This window comes from Lichenostomus cassidix, chromosome 1 (assembly GCF_008360975.1).
Source record: "Lichenostomus cassidix isolate B80296 chromosome 1, HeHo_3.0, whole genome shotgun sequence".
In the NCBI taxonomy this organism is placed as follows: Eukaryota; Metazoa; Chordata; class Aves; order Passeriformes; family Meliphagidae; genus Lichenostomus; species Lichenostomus cassidix.
Genome location: NC_139479.1, coordinates 13,908,854 through 13,928,583, shown reverse-complemented (window position 1 = coordinate 13,928,583; position 19,730 = coordinate 13,908,854). Strand labels below are relative to the sequence as shown.

General features: G+C 36.9%; 1 protein-coding gene across 8 annotated transcripts in view; it reads left to right on the top strand.

The window, feature by feature from the left end:
• Window positions 1-19,730, top strand: part of CNKSR2 (connector enhancer of kinase suppressor of Ras 2) — a 204,822-nt gene that overhangs the window by 55,736 nt on the left and 129,356 nt on the right. For all 8 annotated transcript variants that reach the window (XM_085050753.1, XM_085050763.1, XM_085050743.1 and 5 more), the window contains exons 4-5: window positions 2,893-2,980; window positions 17,970-18,011. In XM_085050753.1, coding sequence (XP_084906879.1) covers window positions 2,893-2,980; window positions 17,970-18,011 — 130 coding nt within the window. The remainder of the gene's footprint in view (window positions 1-2,892; window positions 2,981-17,969; window positions 18,012-19,730) is intronic.

Below are 19,730 nucleotides of genomic sequence, written 5' to 3'. Positions count from 1 at the left end.
TCAATAATATTATGCTGTATTAAAATTATAAACAGTGGGTATATTACCAATGAAGAGATTTTTTTGTCAGATTGGTATTTTACACTGTGTCTCATATGAAGTCCAGTCTGTGATCCTACAGTGAAGTTTCTGTTGCTATTTTGATTGAAACTGCCAGCATGTTGTTATCCTAAGTCTTGCTGGACTGACTACGACATTGAGGCTTGGGATGGAATACTAAAATACATTTCCTTTGAAAGCAAATATTTAGGGGTCCTTACCATTTCTCCAGCTGCTTATGTGGTAGTGGCTGTGTAGTTGGGCATGCAGATTGTGTCCAGGGATGTGGTCTGAACTGTGAAGGGAGAGAAAAGGGAATTGCAATATTACTGGTCTTTCTTTGCAGCAGTACTCTATAGAGGCATCTGTAGAAACTGATGTGAGGGAGTTGGTTTATAAGCTACAGAGACCTACAGACGATCCCTTAGGTTTTCTGCAGGAGCAAAGTTTATAGAAAACATGGATCTGTCTCATCTTTCTAAGTTGTGAAGCACTTCTCAAAATCTTACTTCTTAGTTACTGATTTTTAGTAGTCTTCTCCCTCCTGCTGACACCCCTGCTGCCTGCTTGACATGCTGTTGCCAGTTACTTTAATTACTTAAATGTAACTAAAATGAGTAATGTCTCAGTCCCTTTCCCTGCTCTTTAATGTCAACAAAGTTTATTTGGGGCATTTCTAATGATCTTCACTAAGAGTAATGATGGTAAAAATAGCATTGTTTTCCTCATGAACCGTGAAACCAAACTAAATTACAAAAGTATGAGGAAAGATGATGTGGTATTAGAAGCCAAAGCCTACTGTGTGATTTTGTTTAGAGAAATGCTGGAGGCCTTGAAATGTCAAATAGATTCCAATTGTGTAATTTCAGTATCAAATTGTATTAACACCCATACTTAAAGTAAAATAATACAGTTTGCTGGTTTGATTCCATTAATCTTCAATGAAAGTAAGTTCCTAAATATCATGACCTTTTAAAATCAAGGTTTCAGGTGGATTTCAGAACCTCAACAGCTACAATTATGGAAGGAAAAATCAGAGTTTTGTACATCTTGAATAATGTGCTTCTTTAAACACAATTATCATAGAATCATAGAATCACAGAATATGCTGAGTTGGAAGGGGCCAATCAAGATCATCAAATCCAACTCCTGGCCCTACACAGGATGCCCCAAGAATGACACCATGTGCCTGAATGCATTGTGCAAATGCATCTTGAACTCAGTTATAGCTTGTTACCAAACAGTTCAGTTACTTTTCCTCCTTTAATATGCTAATATATCTCCTGAACTTCAGAAATAATCTGTGGGTGTGTCTGTGGGTTGGCCTGGTGTAGTGTGTAATTACTGTATGCTTATCATATACTGCAGAAACCTTGGACTCTAAATTGTGAGTGTATATTTGTGTCCAATAACTTTCATAAGGCATCTTTTGGAACTCACCTTAGCTTCCAATGTCTGTTCTTTCATTTTAAAAGAACACACTGCTTTTCTCTCTAGAAAATACAGGCAGAATGTTTATGTCATTATGTGAGGCATTATATAAAATTAAAGCTGATAGACTTGATTGTGCACCTCAGAGTTAATTCTGTCTTATGAGCCATCAGGGCTAGATTGAGAGCCCTGGAGAAGAAAGAGAGTATGAGCTGAAACCAGCAGAGATAGGGGTGTTCACATGGGGTTATTAATGGACAATTCCAAATCTGCCTGCACTAAAATTTCAGTAATTCTGCATATGGAAAAGAAATTTAGAAACTTGTTAGTATCAGTAGAACTGTATTTACAGTTATCACTTGGACTTGCTTGTAGCAAAGTGCTTTGTACTGGAAATTTGTCTTTAGGCCTAAATATGGAGGACATAATACCAAGCAGTGCTATAAAACTCTCCAAGGTATATGCAGCTATGTGTGAAGTTATGAAGGAAGGCAGTTGGGGAAGGGATTAGTCACCCATCTTAATTTAAAGACAACTACACTGCCACCTTTTTTTTTCTTGTTTGTTTTAAATGCTTGAAGCAGGTATATTAGGAACAAATGCCATCTTTGTTATGCTAATAATGCCCATAAAAACCTCATTTACAGCATTGATAAAGTCAGGATCTTGACTCCTCTTAGAGAAAATACCAGTTTTGCCTAGTCTTTGGCTACTTCTTGAATAAAGAATATAGGTCATATGTATGAGTTTTATAGATTGAGAGGCTTGAAGTACAGAAGTCAGATGACTGCCAGCTTCACTAACCAAATAGATTTTAGCAGTGCTTCTAGAAAGCAAGCAAACTTCCAGGTAGGCAACCATTTTAAACATTCTAATGTGAAGTTTTAAGGTATAGGATACACACAGGTAAAGTCTGTAAATGTTGGATTACACTGTCCATTTCACTAAGCAGTTCTGACTGTAGCACGGTGTGTGGGCATGCTGGGTTGTGCTCCCAGTTTAGGCTTTGCAGCTGCTTCTCAGCATTGATGCATCTTTGGCTTTAAACACTGTTTTCCCCTCTAGAGAAAGACTTTACTTTATTCTGAGTCCCTCTACTACTTTCACCAGATATTAGATCAAATCCCAAGAATCCCAGAGAATCAGCCAAAAGCTTTTCTGATATGATTCACATGTGGACACTATTCATATCACAGGAGGAAGCAGTACCTTCTGCCTTTATAAGGTTGCCTTTATAAGGGTATTCCCAAACCAATGCAGAAGGCCAGCTGGGCTTCTTCTGGGGGAGCAAAGGCAGCCCAGAAGTAAACTGAGAAACAATGCTTTTATGAATGGAATTTCTTAAAGAGGAACTTAAAAACTGCAAGTGGGTATATGCTAGTGCTATTCAACTTTTTTCTTTTTTTTTCTTTTTTTTTTTAGATCACCTTTTGCTGCTGTCACAGATTACTCAGTAACAAGAAATAATGTCATACAGCTTTGTCTGGAACTAACAACAATAGTACAACAGGTATGAGACAGTCTGCTTAGCAATTTATTTTTTCCTGAACTGTAAATGGCTATTACCTTCTTCGCACAATTTTGTTTTACACTGGCTATATCATTGTCCAACCAAAAAAGGGAATATTAGTACTCAGTAAATGCTTTTAAAAATTTCTATATTCTGGTTTAATAGTACTAGTTTGTGTTGTGCTATATATATGGCTCTGCATATCTCAGCAGTAATAGTCATCTTGGGTTCTCTAGTATAATATCATCACTATAAAATTGAGATATCTACTTGATATTTTTAATATTTAATTTCCTATATATTGTCTTTAATTTGTAATTGTCTGTCTGGTTCAAAAGATCTGTATATATTGGACTTCAGTAATCTGCTTTTTCACACAGTTCATATCATCTAGACACCTAAGATGACACATGTTGTCATGGCGGGGTCAGAATACTTTGAATAAATTTTTGTAAATCCTACCTTCAAGGAGTTCAGAAGTAGTTACTGAGAAGCACTTGCTTAATGAGCTTCACTTGGGAGTGCAAACCTTAGAACCTTCCCCACCCTGCTCTGTGTGGGTTAGGTCTCTGCTCTGTGTGGGTTAGTCTCTGTCTCTGTTTGCCTGTTGTTCTGCTGAAATGAAAAGTCTCTTTGATGCCAAGCAGAAGTTTGAGGGATTATTTGCACTTGAGAAGGTAGAGTGGAGAAGGAGAGTGGATTGGGTAGGAACACTGAGCAGACTTTTTGTCTGGTTTTTAGAGCCATCAGTCCAAACTAAGAAAAACTAAACTTCTGACCCAGCTGCCCAAACTGGTCACTTTCCACACTAGTTGTGCATCACTGTCTTTAGATTGTTTTTAGATGAGGGAAAGAGACACCTGATCCATTATCATGTGTCCCGTATTAGTGAGAAAGTGGGTAAAGTAGCAACCACTGCAGGAACCATTTCCCAGGAAGTAGCTCAATATCAATTCATCTTACAAATTCATCCTTACCCATGATGCTGCTAACTCATTATGCTCTAGGTAGATATTCCTCTATGTATATATTTTTCAGTGTGAATGAGAGTAAATATAACTATTTAATACCTTGGGAGAGCAGCATTTTTATCTTATCCAAAAATGACATGAATCCATACTTTGAAGTCAAAAGGAGCATTTATGTGCCCAGATTTAAGTGTGTACTGAAATTTAATTGGGCTGTGGTCAGAAGCATGATAATGAAAAATTCCATTAGTAGTCTTGAACACATGTGGTTTGAGCTCTACTTAAAACAAAGGCATTCCAATGTAGCATTTCAAAATGTCTTAGCTGATATTCTTTTATATGATCACTGAACACACTGAGAATCCTCATTGTGCTTTCTTAAGGCTGTAAATTAAATCTTTCAGTATCACCTCATCAAGTGTTTTTTCTATCTCAGAATCTGTTTTCTTTTGTATGCAAAGTATTTTATCGTACTTTACTAGTTTAATTTTTTTTGTGAAAGACCTACAGAAGACCTATCAGCTTTTTATAAGGTTTATAAAGGTTTATAAAAGGTGTACAGTCTGTACATTTTTAATACCTTTGACTTAAGACTTTTGTAAAGTTTAAAAATAGAACTTCAGTAGCTGAGTTCCACCAGGATTTTTTTTGCATTAAGTTACAGTCAATGTTCAGATTTATTAACCAAAGCCAAAATGATGATTCTTTAGTCAAGATGAAGAAAAAAAAGTGCTAAAATTAAGGTGTCTTGCTTGAATTATTTTGTACCTTTTGAAGCTAAATGTAATACCGTGTTTCTTCATAGACTTAAATGATAGTGGGTTGTGTCCCTGTCATTATCAGAACTAAATGGATAATGAAGCAAAATGACAGTATTGCATCATGCTTATAACTATGAAGTCTAAGAAAAGTTATTGAGTGTCTATGTTTTAACCTATAAATAATTAGAAAAGTTGGAGTTGGAGAACTTTGAAATAAAATGTGGGAAGAAACATACCTTGTTTTGACCATTAAATTTTCTCTGTGTGTTGCACATTGCCCAAGGCCTGACAGGCCAGTGTGCAGTGGATATTTGCCAGTGAGAGCAGGTCCCTCAGAGCACTGCAAGTTATTACTGTAGCCTGCACTAATCATCTGCTTCTATGCAGCTGCTTTATTTTGGCTTAGGCATTTTTTTTTTCTCCCCCTTAGGATTTTAGGATATTGTTTCATAGCCTCTTCCTGCAGGTTTTGGCTCTTTATACTGTCCTCCTTGCTGATGGCTTCTTTAATCCAGGGCTTGCATTCTTGTTCATTTCTATAATAAACTCTTCACTTGAAGCTGAGCACTGGAAGAAAAAAAAAAGGATTTAAATAACAAACCAATCCACGAGACTATTACAATTTTTTTCTACCATTTCTTTGCACTCTTTCTCTCCTACACATATCTGCCTCCCTGTAGGAATCGAACGCTGAAAATTATCTGTACTTTGTTTCCTCTGCAATGCACAAAAAAGGCCTGTTCTTTCTTGATGGTACAAGATAAATGTTAAAGGGCTATGGGTGAACAGGTTGGTTGTGTGTGTGTGAGATTGCTTTGGGTAGTGCTTTGTTCCTATTTGGTTCATTTGTGAATTTAGGTTTGTGTCAACAGAATTGTTCCATTCACAAATGCGTATCAGGAAGAACATGAGAGATTGTCTTGATGATGTTTGTGAAAGTTTTTCTGTTGACTTAGATAGTTGGGTTATTCAGCTTCAGAGGTTACCGAAAACTGGTCCTTTCAAGTGGGCTTGTTTTGGTTGAGAGAGGTAGCAGTAGCTACATTGATCACTTTAAGGAATAGAAGATGTCTTGCTTTCTTAGGCAATCTGTAGGTAGCTTTTACTATCACTGTAAGTGCTCTTATTCCTCAGGAATTCATTAAGGTTTCAGTAAAGAAGCTTTCTTCTTTAGAATTAAAACCCTGGAAATCTTAGGAATATCTGAAAAGTCTAATTTTATATTGACTTTGTAAGTTACCAGACAGTTAAAGAAAACTTTGCTGCTGAACACCCTATTTCTTTTACTGCTCTTTAATAGTGATCATTAGTAGCCCTCATCACATGTTTTTTACTTTCCTTAATCAGCTTTCACAATGATTTGCAGTGTTTATTTAGTTTTAAAACCACCGATGTTTATCTCTCAGCTTTAGTGTCTTGTGGGATTTACGTAGCAATATGCTCCAGTAGAAACATAGCTGTAGGCCTGTAAATACTCCTTTAGAAAAGCTTCACTGCATTTAGTTCTCTGCCTAAACAACTCTTTGAAGAGTTGTGGTGGAAGCAATGCTGTGTAACCAGGGTGGAGATGGAGAGCAGTCCTTCGGCTGACGTGGATCTGTCTTGCATTGTCACAGAGCTGACATCAGCTGTCTCACAGCAACTTTTGGAGGTAACCCCAGATTTTGGGTGACATGGGGTGAGAAACCTGAGTGATGCAATTTGGGGAGTGGCAGCCAGGATGAAGATAACAAAGAGAGACCAGGATAATCCTACACAAACACACTGTCTGGGCATTATGGACATTTGGGATTTTGAGCTAAAAGCCCTGCTATAGAGCACACAGAAGTGCCCTGTGCACTGCTTCAGCTGAGGGGTTTGGAACTTTTTTCCCATTTTAAGGCATTTGAGATACAGAAAAGAAAGTGTCCATATATATTCCTTGCCCAATGGATGCACTTCGTATGCCAGGGGATATTCTTTGTTGGGCTTTTAGCCATTGCTGTGATTCAGATAAAGACATTAAAAAGGATCACAAATTATTTCTTGAGCAATGCACTATTTTTATATCATTGTGGGTTTTGTAATCAAACATCTGTAACTCAAAAGAAAAAAGTTTCAAATGTTAAGTTTCACTGAGAAATGTAAGTTCAGGTTTGTTTTACAGTTATAAGGGTAAAATGGAAATTTATCTTCTTAGCTCCTCTGCTCTGACTCAGAATCCAAGTGCAGTAATATAAAGTGGTTCTATTCATTTGGTGAGAATAATATCACATACATGAATGAAGAAGAAGAAGTAAAATCCTAAGAACCATTCTTACAAATTATCTTTCATATCACAATTTCTCACTTTTGTTTTTAAGTCCTAATTTTTAAGGACTTAAGGACTCACTAAATATAGCTTAAAATCTGGAAATTTCAGGTCATACCAAGTAGCTAATTACTTTGGGTATCTTTAGCTAATAAAACGGTTTTAATAGTTTAGTGGTGTGAATCTTTGTATCATCATTAAAAGTGCTTTGCACCTCTAGATTGCAGGGATTTTCAAAGTAGAATGAGTTTGCTGGGAACAATTGCATATTAAATTTTAAAGTTTTTAATTGAAATTTTTAACATTGTTCCTTCCACCCCACCTTTATTAGCAAATGCTTGCAGGAAAATTTTTGTTATCCTACTGTGGTAATAATAATTTCTTTCTCTCCTTATTGAGATAAAAATACTTCATGACAAGGAGGCACATTCTTGAATTTTTTTTTTATATGCATGGTACATTGTTTATACAAAATGCCCCATTTTTGGTAAGTATACAAATAAGGAGTAGGTGTACAAATAGGTAGCTACATAGATGGGAAAAGTTAGAGCTAAATAGCTCCCCTTGAAAACAATTCCCAGGCAATATCTGCCTATCTACATGAAATCAAAAGGGTCTTCATATATTATAACTCATTGTAAGTAATGCTGACAGAAATTCAGACTCGTATGCTTCGAGCACTGCTGTTATGCAAGATTTTCTCTTGTTAGGTTTCAATGCAGCTCTCAGCAGTGGTGTTTCAGGATACATATTGTTCTGTGCAGTTGTTTTCTTCACTTTCAAAAGTCAATGTGTAATGCATATAATGTATATACATTCAAAAATAGAAATCAAAGGACTGTGAGAAACATGAAAATGTTGTTTGTTTACAAGGAGCTATAGTGAAGTAGTTTAAATTTATGCTCTTTAGCTATGTTTTTCTCTTTTTCATAGTAAAGTAGCTTATTTGTCTTACAGCACACTTACATAGAAAATTTCAGCTGTAATTTAATGTAATGCAAAAAGTGCCTAAGATACTTAGCATTGATGCCTTTTTCTGATTCTGGTAGTTTGTTTCATTTTTTTTCCTTGAAATGGCTTACTTGTATATATATTCTCTTTTGATTTAAATTTTTGAAATGGAATTAGGCATGGAATGGCTCAAAGATTAAAACATCAATAATAGTCTATTGGGATGAACCACACTAGGACTAATTTTATGACTCATCAGTTGTCATTGAGATAGGTGCTGTTAAGTGGTATGGGGTTTTCTTCCTAAAGTTGTGTAGTTCTGTGTATGTCTATGATGCGACATTTTCAAAGTAGCTTATCTACCACCCTGTAAAGCCCTGTGAATTTGTTTTCTTTTCCATTCTCAGAGAAAGTAATTTCTTTTCCAAGTGGATGGAACGAAAAGAAAACAAAACCAAAACCAAAAAAGCCACCAGAATACACAAGGTTGCTTAGTATGTAAAAAAACTTAGTGATCAGAAAGCAAAAAATGAGTTGGTGTTTGTTTTTTTGTTATTTTCAGGCTTTTTTGTGTGTGTGTGTGTGTTTTGTTTGTTTGCTTGCTTTTCTTTCAGATTAATGGTTTACAGTCTCTGAACATGGGGGAAAAATAAAACACAAAGCAGAATAATTTGTGAAAAAAAGAGTAGTCTTTTTGACAGGGCATATGCTGGTAAACCAATGCAGCTGTTAAATTTTTCCAAGAAAAGGAGCCCTGAGCAGGTCAAGGTGACAGTGAAGGAGTCAGGGACTGTTAATTCATGTGCTCGTGGAACCACATGCAGAAAGTAGCAGAAAGTTGGTGGAAACTGGGATAAAGTGTAGACAGAGGGAGAATATGTGGTTTTGTATCTCATGTTTCTTTTAAACAAAAGTGGGTTTTTTTAGGCTGGTGTGGGCACTGTGTCCATGCATGCTGAGTGGCATCACAGTCTCCATCTGAATAGAGGCACACAGAGAATATGCCACACTCTGAGTAATTCTTTATTAATGGTGAATTTAATGATTAATGATGATGTATTAAGATTGTGTTGGTCATATCAGTAGATGTGAAGATCAAGACTTTGCATTTCTTGTACTTTGGAAACTGGTCTCCCTTCCCAGGGGCAAGACAGTGTCTGTGACCAGGTACAGTAAAGCAAGATCCCAATTCAGTACAGTGAATTATAGAAACCATGTGTTGCTAAGTAGCTAGTAAAAGCCTCAAGCATGAATAAGTGCAGTGTCTGTCTATATTTCAGGAATATGTGTGCATTTGTTTGCCTAAAGCCATTACAAATACATACATTTTAGATGATCCAATATGAAACATTCAGGTTGTAGCTGAGCCTGGAATGCCATCTACCTAAATATCATGACTTTTTTTTCAGTTCAATTAATTTCATTTCCTCTGTTGGCAAAATAACCACCTATATGAAAGATTAAAAAATTAAATATTTTGCTGCAGTTGTATTTTTAAACCAGAATTATTTCTCATGACAGTACTAGAGGAAAAGCAGAACTGAAAAATTAAGACGTTATTTACATCTAAATGGTCTTGGAAGTGACATTGAAAACTGAAGAACTACACAGCACATTGTGCTACAAGCTCTATTTTGCATGCCAATAATAAAATATATAGTTTTAAATGCATGAGGCTTATTTAGAGCTGTGGGAGAAAAAAAGTGTTTTGACTTTTGTTTTTTCTGCTTTGGTTGGACCATTTTTTTCCTCAATTCCAATCTCTCATCTGCTGATAGTTTCAGTGGCTTTTTTTTTTTTTTTTTACCTGCTGAGGATGTCACCAAATAGAGAAATCATCTGAGGAGCTGAAATTGAACTGAGACCATGTAAGCACTTAGATTCTGCAGGATATGTGAGCAAGTATCAGTGATTTTATTTGGTGCTGAAATACTGGTTGTGGTTTCTGACTGAATGGGGTACTGGCTCATTTTAGAAAGAAGGAAGAGGTGTAACTCTCAACATGCAAAGTAAGAATTAATATGTGACCAGATCCCTAAGGAAAGCAACATGATGTCTTTTACAGAAGGGAGGGGAGAAATAATTAGAAATGGAAAATTACTTCAGAAAGATAGAATAAAAGAGCTTAGTGTACCCATTGCATCTCTCTTAATCCAGCAAGCAATTTTTCCCAGTAGTTCCTTGATCTGTGGGTGATTTATGTAAGTTGTATTAAATTTCTACATGAAGTATTCTGTTACTATGGTGATAGGTGCCACTCCACACAGATTGTTTAAATAAAATTAAAGCAATTCTTTGTACTCAGCAAGCTGGGTAATTGCTATTAGTTTGAACACAAGGGTTATGAACTTAGAGTACTGCAGGTTTATTGCATTTTCAGGGAAAGGATCTAGACTTTTAGAAGCATGTGTGTGTAGGTTGCATAAAAAATGTCCTTTTTTGTAGCATGTATTTAGTAGCTTGCATTGTATTTCCCAATAGAGATTTTTTTCCCTCTCCTCTTACTATGTTAAATGATGCCTGCTCACCATTCTGCTTTTTCCCATCTCTCTCAGTTCTTATGCACTTCTCCAATGGGGGAGGATACAGTGGGTTCTGCAGCTTCAGATGAGTTCTGGCTTCAGTGTGGAGGGGAAGGGAGTTACAACTGAGTGAGGATGCCATAGACCCAATGGCAAGAAACTGCAGCAATTGAATAACTGTAGCATAAGTGAGAAAGAAAGCTAATATGTCTGAACGACAGTGGGAATAAAATCAACAGGATTTGTGTGGGAAGCGAAGAGGAGTTGAAAATGGCACCCAGGTTGTGAGCTTGTGGGACATAAGGTGGTGGAGCTGTTGACAGAGATAGGGAAAGAAAGGGGGGACAGGGAGCGTTTGGGAAGAAACGTGATTTCAGCTTTTCAGCATACTGTGTTAGGGCTGGTGGCAAATATCCAGAAGGAGATTCTGAACTGCGAATGTGAACAGAAGGGATGAGAGATCTGTGACTCATCCGCACAGAGATGATAATTAAAGCAGCAGGATTTTAGGAGGCTGCTGAGCAATAGGGAAGAGGTTGCAGAAAAGGGGAGAGTTAAGGATAGAGCTCCCTGGGACTGTCAGAGTGAAACAGCCATAATGGGAGACATTTTGAACAGCTCAGTGGAAAGAAAGTCATGGGGATGGCTACTTGGAAATACAGTGCAGATTTTTAACAATATCTGTGTAATTTTAAAAACTAATTTTTTGTGGCTGCAGCCAAGGGTTACATGTGCAAGCACTGGGTATTGTATAGCTTAGAGGAGCTTGCTATTGCATTTTAGGTAAGAGACAGAAGAAAGGTATTTCCTTTCCCTTTCTCCCTGTTCCAAACATTTGTAATTTTCAGTGTCCCCAAGGCCCATACCTTTTGTATCCAAAGACCTGCTAGACCTCTTAAAATATGTGATAAAGCACCTCAGGAAACCTCTGACTGTGTCATGCTCTTATTTCTTTGTGTGTTGCCAGAGGAGAATGTTACCTGCTTGTCAGCTTCTGTAGCTTGTGGGGCATTTAAGAGTTTTTTTGTTCCTTGTTTTTGTAAAGGGGGGTTGGACGATGGGGTTGACCAAAGCTGTATATCTACCAATTTGTATTCTGTTATTCCAGTAATTACCCAGAGATACCTGTATGTCACAGTTTAAGCAGGGTTCCATAATATCCATCATTTTTCTAATCATCATGCTGTATAGCAAAAAGCATTTGGTCATAGCCAGCCATATCCTGGGAAGCTTCAAAAGCAGGTCAAGGGAGGTGATTGCCCCCCTCTACCCCAGTCTTGTGAAACCCCACCTGCAGTGCTGCATCCAGCTCTGGGCCTCCCATGTAATAAGGATGTGGACCTGTTGGAACAAGTCCAGAGGAGATCACGAAGATGATCAGAGGGCTGGAGCACCTTTGCTGTGAAGACAGGCCAAGTGAGTTGGGGTTGTTCAGCCTGGAAAAGAGAAGGCTCCAGGAGACCTTGTAAGCAGCCTTGCAGTACCTAAAGGAGGCTACAAGAGAGCTGGAGAGGGACTTTTCACAAGGCTATGTAGTGATGTGACAAGGGGGAATGGCTTTAAACTGAAAGAGGGCAGTTTTAGATTAGATATTAGGAAGAAATTTTTTAGTGTGAGGGTGGTGAGACACTGGAACAGGTTGTCCAGAGGAGTTGTGGATGCTGCTTCCCTGGCAGTGTTCAAAGTCAGGTTGAATGGGGGCCTGAGCAATCTGATCTAGTGAGTGTCATCCCTCCCTGCTCATGGCAGTAGTACAGGAACTAGATGATCTCTAAGGTCCCTTCCCAAACTATTCTAGATATCATTCAAGTCTACTGTTTCAAAGCTGTCATTGTTTATTCCTGCCATCAGCTGCATTAGATATATTTTCCATGTATTTTCTAATTAGTGAAAGGCTACATGAACTCAACCTGTCTTACCCTTGTACCTCTTTAGAAACTATGTACCGGAGTCTTTGTCCCAGAAAAGTGATGAAGGGCAATAATAAAGGAAGGTACACTAAAAGTTATAAAACTTTTGCCACCTTCATGTGTTGGCAAAGCTTTAGACTTTGTCATGGTTGTTGAGATCTTCTGTGAGAACCTTCAGGGACAACTTCAGCAAACCTCAGTCTTATGGCTCTCTTGCTATAGCTGAATTGGGCAGAATTCAAACCAAATGAGCTGTTCTAGAGCCAATGGCATAAGCTCCCTAGAGCTAGTGACACTTGAACAGACTCCTTGAAGCCAGAACAACTTATGGTTGCAGTACTGAGACTGAAGGGGCTGGAAGTTGTGATCTGGGCATTCTCAAGTTAATTATTTTTTATTGTTGCTAAGTAGCAAGACCGACAGATCATCCATTTGACTTACACTGTTATTAAAGGATTCAATTACGGTTTTAATCAATTTGAGAAGCAAAGGGATTTAAAGGATGGCTTGGCTTAATTCCAACCAATGGCTACATTGCTCAAGAGAGTCTTATGCCAAAGGTTTGGCAATTCATGAGAGTCTGAACCCTCTTTTAAGCAATCATGTAATTCAGTATTTTTGTTACAAATAGAGAACTGTAATTGCATATCTTAGAATATTTTGCATGACTTTAAAAACAATGGTGACGACAATTCTATCAGACATCTGTTTTTAAGCAGTATGTAAAATCTAGCTGGTGTCCTCCTAAAACTAGACATGGAAGATGAGTGGGATTGCTCATGCATTTTCCAGGTAATTTAACTACCACTTTTGAAATGGTGCTCCTAACACAATTACATTTTTATCTGCAACATATTGGAAAAAACAGTGCAATATTCACAAACACACACATGTATATCGCCTTTCTGTAGATTCAGTTGGTCTGCATAGAAGAATATATGAAGAAATAAGTGAAGAAGCTTTGCCAGAAGCATCATAAAAGCTGTCCAGAGAATTAATGATTTTATGGCAAGCTCTTGCTCTTCATAAGTTGCTCCAGTTGATTCAATCACACAGCCTGCTTCTAGGCAATCCTACTGTCATATGAATGTAAAAAGGATATTTTTGGGCTAATATGTTACCTGAGAACTGGGAGAGTTGGGGTTTTTTCCTAAAAATCATGTAAACTGCTTCTATGTCAGTTCTGCCTAGGAATCTGCCTTGCCTTATAGGAAAAAATAAATTAGGATTACTACATATATATGAGCAACTAAGACATTCTGCTGAACAAGAAAATATTGTGAAAGAAGTCCATGCCATCTCTTGGGCACTCTGATCTAAGGATTACTAGAAATGCTGAAATGTTGCTGAAAGATCTAATGTATATATTTCTGCATTTCTCCCTTTTTGCATCCATTAGCTATTTCTAGGTATATTTGTTATTTTATGAACTATCATAATTTTATTCTGAAGTAAAGTTATGGAGTTGACAGGAACTTAAGGCTGCCAAGAAGAGTGCAGTGCATCAGCTGCTTGGAATATGTGGCAAAACCATGAATAATAATAATAGTTGTAGCAGTGGTAATAATGATGGAAAGTTTTAAGGTTACAGCCTACAAGTATCCTGAGAGGTGTTTGACAGGTAATTGCAATAAGTAATTTGACAGGTTGCCAACTTGGACTTGTATACCAGATCATATAGATGCGAAAATAGAAATGTTTTCTGCAGAATATTTATCCCACAGTTACAGTACTAGAGAAATGCGTGAACATTTTTTTACCTGTGGGACACGTGAGCAGTAGGCTGAATTGGCAGGTTGTCTGTATCTCAGTACTTCACATTTTGAGTTGAGATTTAATCAACTTGGGTGCAAAGAAACAATTAAAGAATAAGGAAAGTGCTAATGTTATTAGCTGACCCCATTTCCCACATCTGTGACATAGTAAGATAAATGTTTTAAAAAAAGGTGGTAATAGTGAGGATAGAAAAAAAAAAAGAGGGAAAATATAGCATCATAAACACTGCTTTTGAAAAAAAAAGTCCACAGATATTTGTATTTTATACATGTTGTCTCACGTGTGATTTGTTCCAGCAATGTCTGGGGTGGGATGGGTGAGATGTGTATATTTTGCAGTGTTGTTATTGGTCAGTGCTCTCTCATTCAGTGGATTTAATTTAAACATCCTTAGCAATTATTTGTTACAACAGTAGAGTAGGATCTGTGCAGATACAACTTCCAATTTTTTTTTGTAGAGACAATGCGAAATTGTGGTTATGAAGGTCAGAGCTTCTGGAAGAAATATATAATGCCTCTCAGTGTAATTTAGGTCTTGCTAGTCTTAAAATTAGGTTTTTTAATTATACTGGGATTGAAAATGCAGAAGAACCCTCTCCTTGATTTGTGTGGTTTTTTTCTTGCTGCTCTTATCTTCCTCCCTTACTGCTTTTTTTTTTCTTCAAGTTTTGGACTTCTTGTTTCTCTTTTTTTAGGATTTTAGCCTAATCACCGGCTCAGTGAAAAAGGTCACCTTTGCCCATTTTTATGCATGATGCAGAGCTGGAAAGAGTGACCATGAAGAACTGATATTAGTCATAAAGTTGTTCCATCATATTTCTCTTTTATTTCTTTCTTTCTTCTTGTAGACGATACTGTCCTATTTTTCTTCCTTAAACTACTAATGGCCAGTGTTTGACTACATCTTCATGAAATGTAAATTAACGTAACTTCTTCTGATGCTTTAACAATCTGTGTCATTAATGTTTTAGAAAATAATCCACATTTAGAAGGTAACTTCAGCTGAAACACTATAAGGTCTTCTTTGGTTGGTTAGAAGATCACATAACCTAGTTTCATTTATTGTATGGCAGTAAATATATATGCAAAGTTCAGAGAATAAACAGGTAAAAATAATATATATCCTCCTTGCTGTAACTGTGTATTTCAGTTCAGAGATAATCACAGTGTTGGTTTAACTAAATGAATAGCAAAATTTTAGCTTGTGTAGGAGTAAAGCTTGGTTGCAGATTTTTGTGTGTGTTCTTGCTTTTCTAAAGTGGAAAAAAAGTTGATGTTAAACTTGCATATGATCTGTTTCTTACCTTGACTGCAATGTTTTGATACCCTAGTTAAACAGATATTAAAGAAAATCTTTCAGGAGTAAGATATAGGCTTGTGTGGAAGAAAAAGACATTCTCCAGGTGTGGGTGGTATGCTACTAAGAATAAAAATTTATTTCTAATTGCATAGTTGGAGACTTTTTATAGTTCTCAAGTGCTTTAAGCTCTTTTAGTTGAAATGAAATGGGTATGAAAAAGCAATAACTGTAAATGGTAAAGGCCCCCAGTAATAAGCAGTCAGCCTACCATTCCACCCAAGGGGTGTTTGTGGAGAGTGGGCACAAGTTATCTTCAGCCCTTGGTTAAACATAAAAGCACAAGGCAGCAAAGAGAAAATGAACTGTTCCCTATGACAGAAAGTGGCATGTGGCTTTTGCTTCTGGGGTCATTCAGAAGCAGTCTTAGCCCTCCTCTCTAGGGATGGCTGCAGGAAGTGGAAACAAGCTGCAGGGATGAGCTTGGTGACCTTTTCCTAGGTTTCGAGTCCTAGACTTCAGGGCTGCTTTGGGCTATGCCAGCATGGTTCTTGACATTGCTGCACATTTCCCAGAGTTCAGGCTTGAATTATATTTAGTTGGATGTCATCCATGTGTGGACAAAGAGTATTTTGGAATGTTTTGGTTTGTTTTACCTAAGCATTGCATTTGCTGTCCTTCAGTCTTTCTGTCTTTTATGGTTTACTGAACTGTTAATTTTTCTCTTGAATATGAAGATGTAGTATCAACAAGCTGCTGTTGCTATGTGATGAACTCATTTAGCAATTCCTCTACCCAGACCATGGATTTGTAGGGAATTGTGTGTTGAGGAGAGAAATTCAGGGTGAATCTATTCATAGACTGGATGCCTGAGAAGTTTTCCACTTGTTTTACTAGATTTTGTGGATTCAGAAATACTTTAATTTTTTTAATATATAGTCTTGGTTTGTCAGAAAAAAGCACATTTCTTTAGCTTCCTTTATGACCATGGGGAAATTTCAATTCAAGGATTTAGCAGTATTTCTCTGTTTCTCACTGCTTTCTTGTTTGTAAAAAACCTCTACAGCATTCAAGACCCCAAAATCCTTCTTGCCATAATAGCGAGACTTTTCAAACATTATTCTCTTTAAACTGAGTGATTGAACTTATAGTAAACTCTTCATATTACCAATGAAATAATTATGTCTGCTTAAAAGCACTTATTTCCCCTTCAATATAAATGTTCCAATCTCTTCTTGCTATTTTTGCAAAATGATTCATAAGTAACCATGCAGAAAATAGATGTATCCAGATTGAAAATGTTACATGCCATCCCACATAAAACAATGAAATGTGTGTTTTGCTACTAAGATTGCAAATACTTCATTGATGTCTGCATATAATTAAATGTGTTAGATTTTCTTTCCGGCTATACTTACTGGCAAATGTTTCCTGAATGCCAGCAGCTGTTATTAGGAAAATGTTCCCTGATCAACCTGCTGCTTCAGCATAGGTGGCTTTATATAGAGCCTAAGAACACATTGGCTTTTTTTGCCTGAGTAACGTTGAAGTGTTTCATGGATTAAAAGTTCTTTTTTTTTTGGAACAGTTGCATACAACGAAGTTAGTTTTCTAGCAGGATAAATTGATATTAAAATGAGACTTTAAATGTGAAAACTTAGTCACATTTTTCATGTGGTTTATTAGATAGGATATAAAGCATCTGTTCTAAACAGAGCTTGCACTAATTACCACGAAGTTACAGTGTCTGAATGAACTTAAAAGAAAAGTCGTTCTTTCACCAATATTGGTTGTATTTCATGTGCTCTCTGCCTTTGAAATTCCATTTCCTTATATCTGCTGAGACTCTGTCCTGTCAGAAATACTTTCACAGTCCCAGCCTCCCATCTGTTAGTCTTGCTTATGGAAGCTGCCTCACATGCTACGTGAGGTAAAAAGAATGTACATGCATTCAGCAGCCTGTGTGTGCCTCAAGTTTCCTGTGTGCTTTGTATGTAGCGTTTCTCCTCCCTCCTGTAGCACGGTGTGTTATAAACAATCAACTCTACTTTCCCCTCCCAAGGTTTTCCTTCCCTGCTTCAGCAGTGTGCAAAAATGTCAGTTCACCTCAGCAGGAATTGTTCATCTCAGTCACTTAAGACAGTTGCTGGAACCTGGTTTTCAGTGTTATCACTAGAAGGTCATTTTTGTCCATGCTCAGGGATGGCTGGTGGAAGGCATTTGTCTGAGATACATGTGACTAACTGGTATGTGCCAAAAGCATGCAAAGTGGAGAAAGTGTTACCTGTTTCAAGGAAGGAAGCAACAAGAACTAGTGAATACATACAAACATTTACCAGGATTTCCTTTCCTTTCAGTGGCAGCTTCACACTTTCTTTCCATTCAGTCTAAGTCTTTGAAATATTTTGTTTCATCCTAAAGACTTTTCAATTCAGTTCAATTCCTTTAAGGATAAGTCAAGGAAGGGAGAATGATTGGACCAATTTAACCTGTCTTTTCTGCTTTACTTTTTCAGGATTGCACAGTATATGAAACAGAGAATAAAATTCTGCATGTGGTGAGTACTACTTGGATTTCTGATTAGAAATTTTGTATAGACCACATAGAATTTTAGAGCTGTGTGTTTTGTTCTTTCTGTATGCAGTGTCAGTGTGATAATTAGGGTGACTGGGTAGGACTGAGTGGATGTATGGAACTACTTGTGAGTAGGTCAGGAACTTTGGAAGGGTTTGTGTTTGTCTGGCTTGGGCTCATCTGTTACTTGTAAACCATTACAAGTATTAGAAATATGAACAATGATTTTTAAAAAAAGCAATTTTTGTGAGAGAGATGGTTGCTAGGCTTTTATGAAATCTTGTATGTTTGTGTTAGTGACATAGCTTCATTTATATAGCTTTCATTCTCATAGGAGCCTGGAGATAGCCTAATGACAGGAAAAGCAAGGCAATGCTTCCTTTTGAATTCTCAGGATAAATACAATGGTCTATTCCTAGAATCTGTAGTGCTATTGATAGTAAATAAAAGAGATGAAAGTTATTAGGGCATCAAAAAATGTGATGACTTTGAAAAGCTGGTGCATAGAGAGTCAAAAGCTTGAATAAATCTTGTCTGAGAACTGCACCTAAGTTTTAGGTATTAAATTGTGTTTCATGTTGTGGCTGAGCTTTAGTAAGTATTAAGTTAACCTAGACTTTGTTTCTAAAAGTTAGAAGTGAAGATAATCCCTTTAAGGATAAGTAATGAATTAGTTTAATTTATTTCACATTCAGGTAGGTTTTGATATCTTACTGTTCTTATTACCAGAGCTTAAGCAAGAAAATACTGCATTTCTTTAAGTGAGCTTCCCAGTAAATTCTGAAATATGGGTTTTTTTTTTTAATTTATTTTAGTCGTAGTGTTCCCATATGAAATGCTTGGTAGGCAGAATTCTATGAGCTTTCGGTGCTTTGGTTTTCACAGTGATGTGGAATAAAAAGTCACCTTTTATTTTTAAGTTTCACTGACATTTTTCCAGGTGTGAGACATAAAGAATTAGCAAATTCAGTGAGGCTGACATCATCATCTATGCTAGATCAGTCTGTGCAAGTATTTAAGCAATGAAGTCTTCTATTACATAATCTTGGTAAAAGATGAAGTGCTATAAGCTTGAGATCTTTATATATAGCCTGGTTTTCAAAGCATGCTTTTTGTCTGCTGTAAGAGCTGAGAGTTCTGACATCTTCTATATACAGAATATACCTTTTACAAATCAGCAGAAACGTTTGTAAAGTGAGCTGCCAGAGTTCAGAGCTGATGAAGCATCACTTTATGCAGTCTTCAACAGACAATTTTGAAGAAACTGAGAGGGATTAAGATACTCATTTAAGATACATGAGTGCACAAAGTCGAGACAGGTTTCAAAAGTTATCTTGCATCATTCAAATTCTTGTAGGTTTATTCTTTCGTCTGCAGTAACTTCATTGTGATCACAGGTGGACAAAGGTATAAGTGTACTTTCTGTGATTACTGCTCAAGCTTGAAAGGAAACATGAACACAGAGTGTTGAATGTCATAGTGAAGCCATGGATTAGAAATGACCCTGTGTGGATTAAATATGACTATACATGGATTAAACAAAACTATATGTATTACATGTAACTTGGATAATATCTGACCATGTTACATATCAGCTGATCAGTGGGATTTGATGGGGGTAAGACTGAGAAAAAGCAACTAGTGAAAGAAGTAAATCTGTGACTAAATAATTAAAAGATGGCATTTGGGGTCGTATTTCGAT